The sequence below is a fragment of the Mercenaria mercenaria genome, chromosome 1, assembly GCF_021730395.1.
Source record: "Mercenaria mercenaria strain notata chromosome 1, MADL_Memer_1, whole genome shotgun sequence".
NCBI lineage: Eukaryota > Metazoa > Mollusca > Bivalvia > Venerida > Veneridae > Mercenaria > Mercenaria mercenaria.
In genome coordinates, this window is record NC_069361.1 from 6,167,142 (window position 1) to 6,186,577 (window position 19,436).

Sequence of the window (19,436 nt, forward strand, 5' to 3'; positions counted from 1 at the left end):
TATGGACTTCGAAATTGGTTCAGATTTCGTACAAGTCCATGTTTTGCAAAAACTATTTGACCTGTGGCTTTGAACACTTTTTAGCTCACCTGTCACAGAGTGACAAGGTGAGCTTTTGTGATGGCGCGGTGTCCGTCGTCCGTCCGTCCGTCAGTCCGTGCGTCCGTAAACTTTTGCTTGTGACCACTCTAGAGGTCACATTTTTTGTGGGATCTTTATGAAAGTTGATCAGAATGTTCATCCTGATGATATCTAGGTCAAGTTCGAAACTGGGTCACGTGCCATCAAAAACTAGGTCAGTAGGTCTAAAAATAGAAAAACATTGTGACCTCTCTAGAGGCCATATATTTCACAAGATCTTCATGAAGATTGGTCAGAACGTTCACCTTGATGATATCTAGGTCAAGTTCGAAACTGGGTCACGTGCCCAGGGTTTTCCCTCGGGTTTTTTATTTGGGAGTCCATGGACTCCCATGGCTGCTAATTTAAGGGTCCCTAATAATTTTTGGGGGTCCACAAATTATTGATCTTGAAAATGGACATTATTACTAAAAAAAAATTTATCCTAAAACCGAATGAACTTGTATCTTTTTAATTTAGATAGCAGCTGATTCAGTATTTCGGAATTGTATCTTTCAAAATGGCATGAGCTTCTCAATTCAGACTGATAACAGAAGGTGTGACAGTCTTTTTGTTATGATCAAATAGCCAGTAATTACCGGCAATTAAGTGTCAACTCGTGTCAATTATGTTGTTCACAGTTTGATCTTAGTTAAAGATAATACTCGATCCTTAATTAGTATCATAATTTTTGTGATTTAGTAATACTTTTTCATCAAAATACTTTAAATTTATATGAAATTAATTTTGTTTAATAGAAAAATAAACCATTCGATCTTTTACGGAACGTAACGGCAATCTTAGATTTTAGCGGTGTCAGTTAGCGCGGAGAGTAGTTTCCCTTTACCAAAATGGCGAACATCGGTAACAAAACTTGTTTTGAAGTTGGAAAATCGTCTATACCTGTGTATAATGAGCACCTACGATTCGGGGACGGTCCCGGTGGTAAAAAACTGCGCATTTTACATGGGTATCTGCGCAAAGGAAGCTTCAGTGCAAAGGAGTTTCGTGACCGATTTTGCGGGTCCAGTGGACGCAGAGGCACTACAAAATGCGAGTCCAAAGCAGTCAAAGCGCGTCAGGGACGCAGAAAACCTGCGTCCGGGAAAACCCTGCGTGCCATCAAAAACTAGGTCAGTAGGTCAAATAGCAGAAAAACCTTGTGACCTCTCTAAAGGCCATATTTTTCATGGGATCTGTATGAAATTTGGTCTGAATGTTCATCTTGATAATATCTAGGTCAAGTTCGAAACTGGGTCACGTGCCATCAAAAACTAGGTCAGTAGGTCTAAAAATCTAAAAACCTTGTGACCTCTCTAAAGGCCATATATTTCATGAGATCTTCATGAAATTTGGTCAGAATGTTCACCTTGATGATATCTAGGTCAAGTTTGAATGTGGGTCACGTGCCTTTAAAAACTAGGTCAATAGGTCAAATAATAGAAAAACCTTGTGACCTCCCTAGAGGCCATATTTTTCATGGGATCTGTATGAAAGTTGGTCTGAATGTTCATCTTGATGATATCTAGGGTAAGTTCGAAAGTGGGTCACGTGCCATCAAAAACTAGGTCAGTAGGTTAAATAATAGAAAAACTTTATGACCTCTCTAAAGGCCATATTTTTCATGGGATCTGTATGAAAGTTGGTCTGAATGTTCATCTTGATGATATCTAGGTCAAGTTCGAAACAAGGTCATGTGCCTTTAAAAACTAGGTCAGTAGGTCATATTTTTCATGGGATCTGTATGAAAGTCGGTCTGAATGTTGATCTTGATGATATATAGGTCAGGTTTGAAACTGGGTCAACTGCGATCAAAAACTAGGTCAGTAGGTCTTGAAATAGAAAAACCTTGTGACCTCTCTAGAGGCCATATTTTTCAATGGATCTTCATAAAAATTGATCTGAATGTTCACCTTAATGATATCTAGGTCACTTTAGAAACTGGGTCACGTGCCTTAAAAAACTAGGTCAGTAGGTCAAATAATAAAAAAAACCTTGTGACCTCTCTAGAGGCCATACTTTTCATGGGATCTGTATGAAAGTTGGTCTGAATGTTCATCTTGATGATATCTAGGCCAAGTTTGAAATTGGGTCAACTGCGGTCAAAAACTAGGTCAGTAGGTCTAAAATTAGAAAAATCTTTTGACCTCTCTAGAGGCCATATTTTTCAATGGATCTTCATAAAAATTGATCTGAATGTTCACCTTAATGATATCTAGGTCACTTTAGAAACTGGGTCACGTGCAGTCAAAAACTAGGCCAGTAGGTATAAAAATAGAAAAACCTTGTGACCTCTCTAGAGGCCATATTTTTCATGAGATCTTCATGAAAGTTAGTGAGAATGTTTACCTTGATGATATCTAGGTAAAGTTCAAAACAGGGTCACGTACCTTTGAAAACTAGGTCAATAGGTCAAATAATAGAAAAACCTTGTGACCTCTCTAGAGACCATATTTTTCAATCGATCTTCATGAAAATTGGTCAGCATTTTTATCTTGATAATATCTAGGTCAAGTACAAAAGTGGGTCACATGAGCTCAAAAACTAGGTCACTATGTTAAAAAATAGAAAAAAACGACGTCATACTCAAAACTGGGTCATGTGGGAAGAGGTGAGCGATTCAGGACCATCATGGTCCTCTTGTTTGTTATATTAGTCTCTACCTGTAGACGAGAGTACATACTTCTGTCAAATTTTGGCCCTTTTTGGACTTGGAAATTGGTTCAAATTTCATACAAGTACATTTTGTTTAAACTGTTTGTCATGTGCTTTTGAAACTTTGAACACTTATTATGTCTCCCCTCCCCCACTCTTGTTTTTGCCCTGTCCGTCCATACATCATACTTCATTTCCGATCAATAACTGGAGAACCATTTGACCTAGAACCTTCAAACTTCATAGGGTGGCAGGGCTTATGTAGTAGACGACCCCTGTTGTTTTTGGGGTCACTCCGTCAAAGGTCAAGGTCAAAGGGGCCTTAACATGGAAAACCATTTCCGATCATTAACTTGACAACCACTTGACCCAGAATGTTTAAACTTTATAGGATGATTGGACACGCAGAGTAGATGACCCCTATTGATTTTGAGGTCACTCTAATAAAGGTCAAGGTCGCAGCAGACAGAATATGGAAATCCATTTCCGGTCAGTAACTTGAGAACAACTTGACCCGGACTGTTGAAACTTCATAGGATGATTGGACATGCACAGTAGATGACCCCTTTTGATTTTGGGGTCACTCTGATAAAGGTCAAGGTCACAGGGGCCTCATAATGGAAAACCATTGATCAATAACTTGAGAACCACGACCCAGAATGTTGAAACTTTATAGGATGATTGGACATGCAAAGTAGATGACCCCTATTGATTTTGGGGTCACTCTATTAAAGGTCATAGTCACAGCAAACAGAACATGGAAATCCATTTCTGGTCAGTAACTTGAGAAACACTTGACCCAGGATGTTGAAACTTCATAGGGTGATAAGACTTACAGAGTAGATGACCCCTATTGTTTTTGGGCTTACTCTATAAAAGGTCAAGGTCGCAATGAATAGAACATAGTGAACTCTTTAAAGTCAATAATTTGAGAACCACTTTACCCAGAATGTTGAAACTATATAGGATGATTGGAGAGTAGATGACCCCTACTGATTTTGGGGTCACTATCAAAGGTCAAGGTCACAAGGGCCTGAACATGGAAAACAGTTTCCAATTCATAACTTGAGAACGACTAAGCTCAAAATGTTGAAACTTTGTGGAATGATTGGACATGCCAAGTAGATGATTCCTATTGCAGCCAACCATCAGGCCGCTTTGACTTTTGCTCCTGTCCCCTATTGACTTCCTGCCTATATGACTATGCATTGGGGGAGACATGTGCTTTTCTACAAAAGCATCTTCTAGTTTATGATATTAGTTGCTAACTGTAGGCAAGAGTACATAACTCTGTCAAGTATTTGGCTGAATTACAGCCCTTTTTGGACTTTGACGTTAGTTCAGTTTTTGTACAAGTCCATATTTTGTCTAACCTGTTTCTCATGTGGCTTTGAAACTTTGACCACTTGTTTACCATCTAGCAAGACTACATAACTAGGACAAGGACTTCGGCTCAGTTATGTCCTTCTTTAGCAAGACTTTTCGCAGAAAAAGTAGAGCTATTGCACTCGCCCTGTTGGTTCAAGATTTTGATAAACAGGGCCCACGCTGCCGTTCGCCACTCGAGCCATTTGGCGAATTTGCGATGAAAGTGGCGAAGAAAAATCGCGAGTGGCGAAAATGAAAAAATCATCGTAATTTGGACCGCCATTTTGTTTCAGACATTCTAAATCGTAACCTCCGAGAAATTATGTTAAAAAACAGTTGACTGGTTCTGATAATTTTACCTTATGAAATTAACTTATTTTGAGATAGTACTACCCAGTCTGCGTTCACTTTACATTTAACAATGTGTAATGTGTAATAAACATCTTGACACGCGAAAAGATGCAATTTGCAATCAGTTAGCAACCAATTATCGGGTAAGAATAATCGTTTTGTTTTGTTGTCATTACGGCAGATTAAATGTTTGATGCCTTTAATTTCCATGGATCAAATAATTAATAAACAAATCGGCAAAAAAATGAACGGTTTGATGATTTTTATAACGTTGTCGCCACCGTCAGATCTTAGTAAGTAATTAGTAAAGGTGTTTGCCATGTTTTTTTTAATGTCTTTAAAAGTTAGGAATGGATTTGAAATGTAATCCTGTATTGGTTTTACCAAAGTTACCAACACCAAGAAGATAATACTGTAAGGGTAGATTTCTCGGAAGCACAGAACACCAAAAACACAACCCTGGGAGCAATGCATTTACATAGTAGGCCCACAACAAAAAGAAGCTGTAATGGAAAAATATTTCAGACGGATTGATTCAAACATCCAACAACATTTTAAAATACAAAACTTGCTTTAGAGGTATACCCACTTTCATTCAAAAGTCCCGCTATATAGCTAGAATATCATCATTTGCTTATGGGATGTGAAAAAAATTTCAGCGCGCCGCGGGAAGGGAAATCTCTCCAGCACCCTCCCCACCGTTCCCGAAAAAAAAGGTGGCTCCAACTTTTTTCAGCCCAGTGTGGGCCCTGATAAAGTCAAATATCTGTTACTATCAAAGCTTTTGACTTAGTATAGTTATTTACTATCAAAGTCTTCACCAGGAGAAACAATCCCCATAACTCTGATTTGAATTTTGACCGAGATATGCCCCTTTTTAATCTCCCGCCGTGGCGGAGGGATTATAGGAATGGTCTGCGTCCGTCCTTCCGTCAGTCCTTCCGTCCGTAACAAAATAGTGTCAGGTCCATATCTCCTAAACCCCTTGAAGGATTTTCATGAAACTTGGGTCAAATGATCACCTCATCAAGACGATGTGCAGAACCCATGAGTCAGCCTTGTCGGGTCAAGGTCACAACTCAAGGTCAAAGGTTTGAGCCTGCCATTTTGTGTCCGCTCTATATTTCATAAACCCCTTGAAGGAATTTTATAAAACTTGGGTCAAATGATCACCTCATCAAGACGATGTGCAGAACCCATGTGTCAGCTCAAGGTCAAGGTCACTCAAGGTCAAAGGTTTGACCCTTTCATTTTGTGTCCGCTGTATGTCTCCTAAACCCCTTGAAGGAATTTTATCAAACTTTGGTCAAATGATCACCTCATCAAGACGATGTGCAGAACCCATGAGTCAGTCATGCCGGCTCAAGGTCAAGGACACAACTTAGGGTCAAAGGTTTGAGCCTTCCATTTTGTGTCTGCTCTATATCTCCTAAACTCCTCGAAGGATTTTCATCAAACTTGGGTCAAACAATCACCTCATCAAGGCGATGTGCAGAACTTATGAGTCAGCCATGTCGGCTCAAGGTCAAGGTCACAACTGAAGGTCAAAGGTTTGGGCCTTCCATCTCGTGTCCGCTAAACCCCTTAAAGGAATTTTATAAAACTTGGGTAAAATGCTTACCTCATCAAAACGATGTGCAGAAATTATGAGTCAACCATGCCAGCTCAAGGTCACAACTAAGGGTCGAAGGTTTGAGCCTTCCATTTTGTGTCCACTCTGTATCTCCTAAACCCCTTGAAGTATTTTCATCAAACTCGGGTCAAAGGATCACCTCATCAAGAACTCCTGAGTCAGCCATGTCAACTCAAGGTCAAGGTCACAACTGAAGGTCAAAGGTTTCAGCTCATCTCCTAAACCCCTTGAAGGATTTTCATGAAACATGGGTCAAATGATCACCTCATCAAGACGTTGTGCAGAATTCATGAGTCAGCCATGTCAGTTCAAGGTCAAGGTCACAGCTAAAATCAAAGGTTTACCCTTTTACTATCCATAGCAGTGGCGGGGGATTTAGCTGTCCTTCAGACTGCCTTGTTAACTTAGAATTTTTGAGTCGGCTAAAGGCTGAAAGCCTTTTGACGAGTCCTTGCTGTTCAGCGATTCTCTAAATGGACCGAATAACACGTGAAGGGATGTAGTTCCATTAGATTTCTCAAACTTCAAACAGTTCACTGCATGAATGAAGTTAAGTTGTGTCAATTCCCTTTGCTATGACCAATATATGATGTAATCTGTCATATTTATGACTTGTAATTGTGCAATACTTGAATGTAACTCATTAAGCATAAATGTGCATTTTAAGAATTGCGCAGACTTACAAAGCTTTGGTAACATCCAGCGAAAGACAAAAAATAGTTCCACAGGGCTCCAGATAAGATGTGTATTAGCGTAAATTACGTATAGAAATAATGCAAATACGCATGTCTAATAATTTCTAAGCATATAAGACGTATATAAAATTACAGAAACGCACACAATGCTTTTTTAAAAACAAAATCTGAATCGTCTGGATGCGTTAGGTAACATAGCCGATCAGCCTTAATTCTCCCACATTGAATGTAAACACGCATCGTATGATTTCTATAAACTTTGCGTGGGTTGAATTTTGCAGTCAGTAAACGGATAAATTATCGGAAGAAGAAGCTCTTACTGGTTTGTTTAGTTACTACTGATATTAAAAATGATTTTAATTCTTATTTTTCGAGAAATAAACAAATCGGCGAAACATTAAATTGTATTTTCTTGTAGTTTTTGAAATCGAAAGTAGATCGTCTATGTTTGGCTGCTTTCACGAAACGAAACAACTTTTTTATGAAAAGATTTAAATAAGAGGTAATTTAACCGTAAACTTCAATGTCAGATACTGCCAGTTGCTGCTAAATGTCTTCGTATCATCACAATTTGTAAAATAGTTGAAACTGGAGAAAAGTGTAATCGTATCCGGATATAATATTTTGGGTAAATATCGAGTTGTGTTATGAAATTTTAAAGAAAAAAACTAAAAACAAACTGAAACTGGTAGACTATACTGTCAGTACATCAATCATTAGCCGACTCAGGCCCTTCAGGCCTTTGATTTGCTTAAAGTTTTATGAAAAATCTACTAGCAAAGCTCTAATTCAGAGTCAAGCACTGAGAAAAGTCTAGCGCGCTGTCAACAGACAGCTCTAGTTTGACATAAAAATTGGTTAAGTTTCGCATATTATTCAATAATATATTCTAAACTGTTTGATATGTGGCTTTGAAACTATGAATGATTAAGAACTACTCACAGAGGTTTCACAAAATGTTTTGGCTGAATAAAGGTGCCTCTGTTCCATTCCATGACATGACATATCATTTCACAGAACATTTACTTCAATCTTTAACCATTGCAAAAGACTTGTTCTTCAAAATGATTCTTTTTTACAAGTCTGATATTTCAAGGTACTGATAGATATTTAGCACAACTGGATATGATTGAGCTGAAAGGTATAAAAGTCTGCCACTGGTAGATCTATATATGTATAAAACACATTTATACACCAGCAACTTACACACGGCTTCCCATGATGTGGGAAAATATATTTGATGCTCTCATAAAATGATGTATATATTTTATAACACCATAAAAACTTGTTCATTCCACTTCTTCATACAGTTAAATCCCAAAATAATTCTAATTGCCGTTTGTTGAAATCTATAAATATATTTCAATTTTCTCAAAAATCAACGCAATTTATCCTAGTATCAACACTTGATGGCAAGGTAAAAATGTTTTAAAATTCTACCCCAAGAAGAGTACAGTCATGAACCCCATAATTTTACTAACAAATCAAATACACCATGTAGGTTTGATGATGGTCAGCTCAGTAATGCTGTTACAGAGAAATCTGAATATTTCCAGCTGAGATGATGGTAAGGAAATATACTGTGTTGGATACAAATATAGCTGGCTTATATAGAGTTTTGCATTAGTTAATCATACTGAAAGAATGTAATATGAAAGAGTTGACTATAAAGTACATCTTGTACCATTTTTATCTAGACACAAAAACAAGTGTATTTCATTTATCAAGGAACATACAGAAAAAAAAAAGTTCATAGACTGGTTTATATTTATACAACCAGAACACACACATTTCAGTAACATTAGGAAGACACTTCAGATATATTTAAAAACTAATGCAGCTAATAAATAAATTTACCAGTAAAAACCTAATATTAGATTAAAGATTTGGAAAGGGGTTGTCAAAAAATTATGGAGACCAATTAAATTTTTTAAAGAACTTGACTAGATTTGTTAAAATAATTCATTTTGAGAATTTCAAACTTCACTAGATGTGTTAGAATAATTCTCATTGGTCATTGTGCAAATATGATGAAATTGCTCCTCAATATTTTAACCAATGAAATCCAGTTTGTTAAAACATTAATTTCAGTTGCAAAATACATTGCCCTATCATCCACTATGTTCATTGGTGCTTAAGGTATCGAAAATAGAGCAGTTTACTCTGTATCAGTTCATGATTTACATGTAATTTGTTCCAAACTGCAACTGGGAATGGATTAATAATACAAAAGTGTTGACATACATTGTTCTTTTCAGGCAGGTTATAATGAACACGATTGTTTACCTGTATGCAAATAAAACTTTGAGGTATTTTTCTTGTCACAAAATTGCTACAGTATTTTTAGCTCACCTGTCACAAAGTGACAAGGTGAGCTTTTGTGATCGCGCGGCGTCCGTCGTCCGTCGTCCGTCCGTGCGTGCGTGCGTCCGTCCGTCCGTAAACTTTTGCTTGTGACCACTCTAGAGGTCACATTTTTCATGGGATCTTTATGAAAATTGGTCAGAATGTTCACCTTGATGATATCTAGGTCAAGTTCGAAACTGGGTCACGTGCCGTCAAAAACTAGGTCAGTAGGTCTAAAAATAGAAAAACCTTGTGACCTCTCTAGAGGCCATATATTTCACAAGATCTTCATGAAAATTGGTCAGGATGTTCACCTTGATGATATCTAGGTCAAGTTCGAAACTGGGTCACGTGGGGTCAAAAACTAGGTCAGTAGGTCTAAAAATAGAAAAACCTTGTGACCTCTCTAGAGGCCATATTTTTCATGAGATCTTCATGAATATTGGTCAGAATGTTCACCTTGATGATATCTAGGTCAAGTTCGAAACTGGGTCACGTGCCGTCAAAAACTAGGTCAGTAGGTCTAAAAATAGAAAAACCTTGATACCTCTCTAGAGGCCATATTTTTCATGAGATCTTCATGAATATTGGTCAGAATGTTCACCTTGATAATATCATGGTCAAGTTCGAGACTGGGTCACGTGGGGTCAAAAAGTAGGTCATTAGGACTAAAAATAGGAAACCTTGTGACCTCTCTAGAGGCCATATTTCTCAATGGATCTTCATGAAAATTGGTCAGAATGTTCAGCTTGATGATATCTAGGTCAAGTTCGAAACTGGGTCACGTGGGGGTAAAAACTAGGTCAGTAGATCTAAAAATAGAAAAACCTTGTGACCTCTCTAGAGGCCATATTTTTCATGAGATCTTCATGAATATGGTCAGAAATGTTCACCTTGATGATATCTAGGTCAAGTTCGATACTGGGTCATGTGGGATCAAAAACTAGGTCAGTAGGTCTAAAAATAGAAAACACTTGTGACCTCTAGAGCATATTTCTCAATGGATCTTCATGAAAAATTGGTCAGAATGTTCACCTTGATGATATGTAGGTCAGTTTGAAACTGGTCATGTGCCGTCAAAAACTAGGTCAGTAGGTAGAAAATAGAAAAACCTTTGTGACCTCTCTAGAGGCATATTTTTCAATGATCTTCATGAAAATTGGTCAGAATGTTTACCTTGATGATATCTAGATCAAGTTCTAAACTGGGTCACGTGGGTTAAAAACTAGGTCAGTAATCTAAAAATAGAAAAACCTTGTGACCTCTCTAGAGGCCATATTTTTCATGAGATCTTCATGAATATTGGTCAGAAGGTTCATCTTGATGATATCTAGGTCAGGTTCGAAACTGGGTCACGTGGGGTCAAAAACTAGGTCAGTAGGTCTAAAAATAGAAAAAACTTGTGACCTCTCTAGAGGCCATATTTTTCATGAGATCTTCATGAAAATTGGTGAGACTGTTCAGCTTGATGATATCTAGGTCAGGTTCGTAACTGGGTCATGTGCCGTCAAAAACTAGGTCAGTAGGTAGAAAAATAGAAAAACCTTGTGACCTTTCTAGAGGCTATATTTTTCACGAGATCTTCATGAAAATTGGTGAGAATGTTCACCTTGATGATATCTAGGTCAAGTTTAAAAGTGGGTCACGTGCCTTCAAAAACTAGGTCATTAGGTCAAATAATAGAAAAACCTTGTGACCTCTCTAGAGGCCATATTTTTCAATGGATCTTCATGAAAATTGGTCAGAATTTTTTATCTTGATGATATCTAGGTCACATGTGCTGAAAAACTAGGTCACTTTGTCAAATAATAGAAATAACGACGTCATACTCAGTTCAACACTGGGTCATGTGGGGATAGGTGAGCGATTCAGGACCATCATGGTCCTCTTGTATTACATTGAATGTTGTCCATGTTGAATCAAGTGTCTTCCTCATTTTTAGCTCACCTGAGCCAAAGGCTTATGGTGAGCTATTGTGACCGCTCAATGTCCGTCGTCGTGCGTCGTGTGTCCATCAACATTTTCTAAAAAAATCTTCTACTTGAAAACCACTGGGCAGAATTACACCAAACTTCACAGGAATGATCTTTGGGTGGCCCCCTTTCAAAATTGTTCAAAGAATTGAATTCCATGCAGAACTCTGGTTGCCATGGCAACCGAAAGGAAAAACTTTAAAAATCTTCTTGTCCAAAACCACAGGGCCTAAGGCTTTGATATCTGGTATGTAGCATCATCTAGTGGTCCTCTACCAAAATTGTTCAAATTATCCCCCTAGGGTCAAATATGACCCCGCCCCGTGGGTCACAGTTTATATAGACCTATATAGGGAAAACTTTGAAAATCTTCTTGTACAAAACCACATGGCCTAGGGCTTTGATATTTGGTATGTAGCATCATCTGGTGGTCCTCTACCAAAATTTTCAAATTATCCCCCTAGGGTCAAATATGGCCCCGCCCCGGGGGTCACATGGTTTTAAATGTATAGACTTATATAGGGAAAACTTTGAAAATCTTTTTGTACAAAACCACACAGCCTAGGGCTTTGATATTTGGTATGTAGCATCATCTAGTGGTCCTCTACCAAGATTATTCAAATTGTCCCTCTAGGGTCAAATATGGCCCCGCCCCTGGGGTCTCAAGTTTTACATAGACTTATATATGAAAAAAAGTTTAAAAATCTTCTTGTCTGAAACCACAACACTTAGATCTTTGATATTTGGTTTGTAGCATTGTCTTATGGTCCTCAACCAAAATTGTTAAAATTGTACCCCTGGAGTGAAAAGAGGCCCTGCCCTGGGGGTCCAAAGTTTTATATAGACATATAGGAAAAAAACTTTAAAAATCTTCTTGTCTGAAACCATACAACCTATGCTTTTGATATTTGGTATGTTGCATTGTCTAGTAGTCCTCTACCAAAATTGTTCAAATTATGCCCCTGGGATTAAAAGAAGCCCCACCCTGGGGTAACTTGGTTACTATGTGAGTTATATAGGAAAAAATACTTAAAAAATCATTTGATCCCATTTCCAAGACTGTTTGATAATAATTTCCTGATGAACCCAAGTAATATGATGTCACTTGACTTTGACCTTGACTTACTGACCTACGTTCTTGTTTTTTAAGATACAGCCTTGAAATTTTGATGACATACACAGTTTTGCACACCAATGGTAAAACTGAATATCATTGACCATGAATGTGACCTACTGTCTTTCTTAATATTTTATCATCAGTTTGATCTTTGAAACATGTAGCTCATATTACTCAGGTGAGCGATCCAGGGTCATCATGACCCTCTTGTTTGTTGATTGTTAAAAATGTGTAAATGTTAAACTTCAGTACAGTCATGCCAATTTGTATTAAAAACCAGATTTGAATTTTGTTAGATTTAATAGTTGAAAGGGATATGCTGATCAGACTGTATGGATTGACCCGTAAAGCTGTCCTGGTTACGGGAATCGGTCTCAACCCTGCTAATGGTCAATTTTTAGACCGTTTCAGAAATAACCAGTCAGATGTATAATAATTGATCAGAGATAATTCTGACTGAACGTTGGCTCTTCCAGGTCAAAAGATGAACAGTTTTACATCATCATGTAATTGTAAAGTGAGTCCACCAAGAGGAAATTATTTTATTTTCAGCAGGAGTTTGAAAATGCTGTAGCATTCAAAGATAAACCGTTTGGAAGTTGTGACAGTGTCATATCATTATTTATTTCAGCCCATATTTGAATAAATAAATGTATAAGTTTTGAAGATATCTTGTTTTGTGGTTTTGTAAACAAATTTGTTGGGGTATTATGGAGTGTGAGGGAGATTGTTACATTACCTGCTTAGTCAAAGTACATATAGGAGTTATATCTGGTCCTCGTTTCATGTTATGTAAGATTCGTTCCTTATAACAGGTGCCACTAACATCCATATTAGCAACAAAAGAAGTTGGATTAAGTGAAGGTCCTATGTGCAGTAGTAAACCAAAGTTAAAATGATTATATCTAGTAAGACTTGCAAAACTCAGCCATGTGGCCTAGGTTAAACCCAAGTGAGATGTTATGGACTTCGAAACCAGGATTGGCATAATACAAGACAAGATAATCTATTTATCATTGGTTATAACAAATATTTTAACACTAACTAACAACAAGAGCTGTCACAGGAGACAGCGCACTCAACTATTTCGATGCTGGATAGTGAAACTGGGCACATTTGAAGAAACGAGCTGTCACTGGAGTGTTTCAATGACTCCAATGGTGGATGAAGATATTGCACAATAGCTTGTATCTGTGTCAAAAATATCAAGTAATAAGAGAGATAAAGTGTATCAAAACACTAAATAATTATAATTCTAAGCAAAAAGGGGGCATAATTCATAAAATATTGGTGCAACAGTTATGCACCTTGTGTCATATGATGTGGGTGATGATGTGGAATAACTACTTTAAGTTTGAATCAAGTCAATTTAGTAATAACTGAGATGAGTGAAAATGCATCAAAATTAACCTTAAATTCTAAGTAAAAAGGGGCATTATTCATGAAAAATTGGTGCCCGAGTTATGCACCTTGTGTCATATGATGTGGGTGATCAGGTGGAACAACTTTTTAGCTCACCTTTCGGCTCATGGTGAGCTTTTGTGACCGCTCGATGTGTGTCGTCCGTCCATCAACATTTTCTAAAAAAATCTTGAAAACCACTGGGCAGAATTACACCAAACTTCACAGGAATGATCCTTGGGTGGTCCCCTTTGAAATTGTTCAAAGAATTGAATTCCATGCAGAACTCTGGTTGCCATGGCAACCGAAAGGAAAAACTTTAAAAATCTTCTTGTGCAAAACCGCAAGGCGTAGAGCCTTGATATTTGGCATGTGACATCATCTTATGGTCCTTTAAGATTGTTCAAATTGTGCCCCAGGGATGAAAAGAGGCCCCGGCCCATGGGTCACAAGTTTTACATAGACTTATATAGTAAAAATCTTGTCTAAAACCACAAGACCTAGGTCTTTGATATTTTGTATGTAGCATTGCCTTGTGGTCCTCTACCAAAATAGTTCAAGTTATGCCACTGGGGTGAAAGAGGCCCTGCCCCGGGGGGGGGGGGGGGGGGGGGGGTCTAAAGTTCTACATAGACATATACAGGAAAAAACCATTAAAAATCTTCTTGCTTGAAAATGCAAGGCCTAGGCTTTTGGTATTAAGTGTGTTGCCTTTCCTAGTGTTTCTCTACCAAATTTGTTCAAATTATGTCCCTAGGGTGAAGAGGCCCTGCCCTGGGGGTACAAAATTTAACATAGACTTATATAGGAAAAAAAATAAAGATCTTCTTATCTGAAAGTTCAAGGCCTAGGCCTTTGATATTTGGTATGAAGCATTGCCTGGTGGATCTCTAACAAGTTTTTCAAATTATGCCCCTGGGGTGAAAAGAGGCCCCATCCTGGGGATCACTTGTTATCATTATGAGTTATGTAGGAAAAAATACTTCAAAAATTATCAGATCGTATTTCATAGACTGTTTAATTATAAATACCTGATGACCCCAAGCGATTAGGGATCACTTGACTGTGACCTTGACCTTCTTTCTTGTTTTTTAAGATACAGCCTTGAAATTTGGATGACATGTACAATTTTGCACACCGATCTTAAAACTGACATTCAGTTACCATGAATGTGACCTACTGATCTACCTTCTTAATATTTTAGCATCAGTTTGCCATTGTGGCTCATATTACTCAGGTGAGCAATCCAGGGTCATCATGACCCTCTTGTTGAAGTTTGAAACAAATCCATTTAGTAATAACTGAGATAGAGCGAAAGTGCATCAAAACTTTAACCTGAAATTGTATGGCAAAAGGGGGAATAATTCATGAAAATTGGTGCAAGAGTTATGGCCCTTAAGCCATATGATGTGAGTGATGATGTCAGACAATTTTTTTAAGTTTGAATCAAATCCATTTAGTAACAGAGTGAAAGTGCACCAAAACTTTAACCTGAAACTCTATGTAAAAGAGGCATAATTCATGAAAAATTTGTACCAGAGTTATGCACCTTGTGTCATATGATGTGGGTGATGATGTGGAACAATTATTTTAAGTTTGAATCAAATTCATACAGTAATAACTGAGATAGAGTGAAAGTGCACCAAAACTAACCTGAAATTCTAAATAAAAAGGGGGAATAATTCATGAAATACTGGTGTGAGAGTTATGGCCCTTATGCCAGATGATGTGGATGATGATGGGGAATAACTATCTTAAGTTTAAAGCAAATCCATCAAGTAATTACAGAGATAAGGAGAAAAAAGAGAAAGTGTAAAAAAACTTTGTAATGGTGGGGACGCGGAAGGACGTCGACACCAGGGTGAGTTGGATAGCTCTCCATATACTTCGTATAGTCGAGCTGAAAACTATTTTCCAACAAAACAATACTACCATTTAATATGCATACTGTCTATTTAGGGTGTGAGCACTAATTAATAAATATAAAAACTTTTTATTATGGTTCAAGCATTTACACACAATACATACACAATCATAATTTACTCTTGAAGAAGTTTTTAGCACTTTTTCGGAAAACTGAGACTATGTATATATTTACAAAACACCCCAAGGAAGAGGGGTTTTAATTATAATGTTTGAAATTGTTGACAACTATATTAATGATAGATAAAGAAAATTATCTGAAGTGTTTGTCTAAGTTATACAGGTGTTTTCACAAACCTCGTGACAGCACGGATAAAAACCTCGCTAGTGCACCGTTTTTCATTCCACTCTTGTCCCTGGAGTTTAGGAAAACACTGTCTTACACAGGCATATAAGATCCTTGAGGTGATAAAAATGACAACTGTGTACTAATTACTAAATTCTTAAAACGAGTAATACCACAAAACAGATTGTCTGTGAACTGATGTATCATCCTTCCTCATACGGACCTGAGAAAACCAAGCTGAGGTAAAAACTCACTTCTACAGCTTTCTGTATTAACTATTTGAGGGTTAGGAGTATATCTTCAAAACACAGAAATATTTCATAAACAAACAAAATTTTTACAAACTATCTACCTGACCATTACATGTTCTGCCATACAGTCCTGAACGATGGATACTTACAATATTCTTAAAAATGTCCCCCTTTAAAAATGAATACCATTGGTAAAGAGACAGAAGTAAACAGTTGCTGAAAACTACCATCAACCTAGTTATGTGACATTTCAGCACAGGACATTATTGCAAATGCAGATATGTAACAGTTCTTTCAAAATGGCGTTTTTAAAGGTGCTGAACTGTCAAAAATGTGGCCCCTTTATGCAGCCCTTTTCCGGAATTCAATGTATATATCAGTAAACTGACAGTTGTTGTGTAGTGTAATATACATGTTTTATAAGATGTTCAGTTTTCATGTTAACAGCCTTTTTTCTTTCTATGATTTGGTGTTGTCTAATTTTTTTTCTCAAAATGTAAGGCTAAGTCTTAAACAAAATATGAAAAAGGATGCATCATTAGTTAAAGTTTGAAACCCAGCTACTCCAATTAAATTTACTAACATTTGGATAAGAACCCTACAGCTGGCACGCTAAAGAACTAGCGCAGCATCTGAAACTGGAGCGTTTGCTGCATCTTGCGCTATCCTCCAACCACAAAAATAGTAACCGTCTTCTTAAGAAGCTACCAATATGGATTATCAGTAGGGGTCTTCCTCTAGTGGTTCTAGATCACTGTGTGAAGGTTGAAAGCCATAGCTGTTACATTTTGTGACTTGGAGTGTGGAAACCATTTTCAGCCTTCTAGTCACTGTAACCATTACCTTTTACCAAAAAAAAAACAAACAAAAAAACAACAACAAATAAGTGTTGCTTACATATCCTGTAAAGTTTTGAAAGCTGTAGCAATACACTTTCTGAATGAAAATGCTGACAGATGCACAGCAGCATTCTATGTCCATTTTTCCAAAACGGATGTATCAAAAGCAGACAATTTTTTTTATTTCAGTATAAGTTATTTTTTATTTACCTTTGCATTGACAGGTATCATGATATTTTAACAGTCTGAATCAAAAAGTAAACTTAACACAGCCTGCAGCTTCCAAATTCATTTATTTCCAACCCAGCTATACATACATTGTACATTTAAAATATATATAAGGATACAAACATAAATCACATATATTAAAATGTGTATCCAAGAATTTGAAAACAAACTTTGCATGACTTGTGTAAATGAGAGATATTTTATTACAATTTATAACAAAATTAACATTTTATCATGGCAATGGCAACTACTTCCAAACAATACCTCGACCAAAACTTCTAAGTAATTGAGGGCCATAATTAGAATTAATTTCAACCAAAAGTTATTTCCTGTAGTAATCTAATTTGATAAATTTTGATTGGATTTTATGTAAATTATATTGTTTAATACTAGGAATATTTGGTTAAAATTTTCCTTGCATGTATCGGGCCATAACTTATACAAAATTCAATCAAAAGTTATCTAACTTGGTTTATTTCGTTTTTGTGTTACTGACAAAGGTTTTACCTATCGATACATGACTACCATTCAGTATCAAAATTTGAACTTTGACCTGCTAAGTCATGAAATTAGATTTCTGAAGCTGATTTTAGCTTGGTCTTTGTATGAGCATGTTTATCTGACTATAGCTTGGTCTTTGTGCATGTTTATCAGAAAGTTAGCTGGCTACAGCTTGGTCATTTTGCACGTTTATCAGGAAGTTAGAAGCTGACTATAGCTCGTCTTCATGCATGTTTATCAGGAAGTTAGAAGCTGACTATAGCTTGGTCATTTTGCACGTTTATCAGGAAGTTAGAAGCTGACTATAGCTCATCTTCATGCATGTTTTTCAGGAAGTTAGAAGCTGACTATAGCTTGGTCATTTTGCACGTTTATCAGGAAGTTAGAAGCTGACTATAGCTCGTCTTCATGCATGTTTATCAGGAAGTTAGAAGCTGACTATAGCTTGGTCATTTTGCACGTTTATCAGGAAGTTAGAAGCTGACTATAGCTTGGTCTTTGTGCATGTTTATCGTAAAGTTAGAAGCTGACTATAGCTTGGTCATTTTGCACGTTTATCAGGAAGTTAGAAGCTGACTATAGCTCGTCTTCATGCATGTTTATCAGGAAGTTAGAAGCTGACTATAGCTCGTCTTCATGCATGTTTATCAGGAAGTTAGAAGCTGACTATAGCTTGGTCTTTGTGCATGTTTATCAGGAAGTTAGAAGCTGACTATAGCTTGGTCTTTGTGCATGTTTCTGCTGCTGTCTTTGGAGAGCATCATCATAAGATTTCACTTGAAGACTAACTCTGGGTCCTGTCCTCCAAGTGGCACCCTCTGTGTCTGTGATAGCTGCCTCAATGCTTACAGAATGAATGCCGACAAGTGGGAAGCGAAGTATGAAACTGAGGCTGAAGTAATCATTGTGAGGCTCCACTGACTGTTCTACGTTGTTAACACTAGATTCTGTTACCTGAAACATTCATATCCAAACATGCATTTGTGCCACTAAATTGAAATCCCTGAATGTATCAATGTTTTATCTGCCAAATAGAGGCTTAAGAATTCAACTTTTATGGAGTCGCTGAAAATTGTTAACTGGAAATTTGTTAACATTTATACAATATTCTCAAAGAAGAATAGACAGTTACTGAATTTCTACTTCATAAAATGGCCCAAATTTTATCTTCTCACCCAGTGTTTTTTAGTTCAGTATTTACCTCAGGCCTGTGAAATGAGGATTTTCTATGGGAAATGTTTATTTAAAAGTTAAATGAATGTCAAGTTTGTTAGATATGTCGTCTTTTTAAACTCATGAGAGTACCACTAGAACAAAACTACATATCATATGCACACAAACAAAAAATATGATACTGAACAGGTCTTCCACCAACTACTTATATTACAACATAATTATATTACAAAATCCCTCAATTTTGATATTAAAAATGGGACATTTCCCTATTTGTTACAATGGAAAACCTTAATCTTCTTGTAAAGTATCTACATACTAAGGTTTTTCACAATATCTCGTTCCTTTCTCAAATTATTGAGTGGTAAGAATTCATCTACTGTTAAATCACAGCAACCTTGACATTGACCCCACTTTTAGCTCAAATAAAATTCCAAATTAGGTGTTCTTATAAATTTATGTAAGTTTGCTACCACAACATACCAAGTTTGGTAACAATGTCGATTCAAATTAACCAGAAATATTTTTCTTTTTAGTAAATGTGACCATAACCCACTGACCAAATTTTGTCTAAAT

At 36.9% G+C, this 19,436-nt stretch overlaps 1 protein-coding gene across 1 annotated transcript in view; it reads right to left on the bottom strand.

The window, feature by feature from the left end:
- Nucleotides 1–17,232: 17,232 nt before the first annotated feature.
- Nucleotides 17,233–19,436, bottom strand: part of LOC123545085 (integrator complex subunit 7-like) — a 29,242-nt gene continuing 27,038 nt past the window's right edge. Inside the window, exon 21 of the mRNA XM_045331363.2 lies at nt 17,233–18,641. Coding sequence (XP_045187298.2) covers nt 18,381–18,641 — 261 coding nt within the window. The 3' untranslated portion in view covers nt 17,233–18,380. The remainder of the gene's footprint in view (nt 18,642–19,436) is intronic.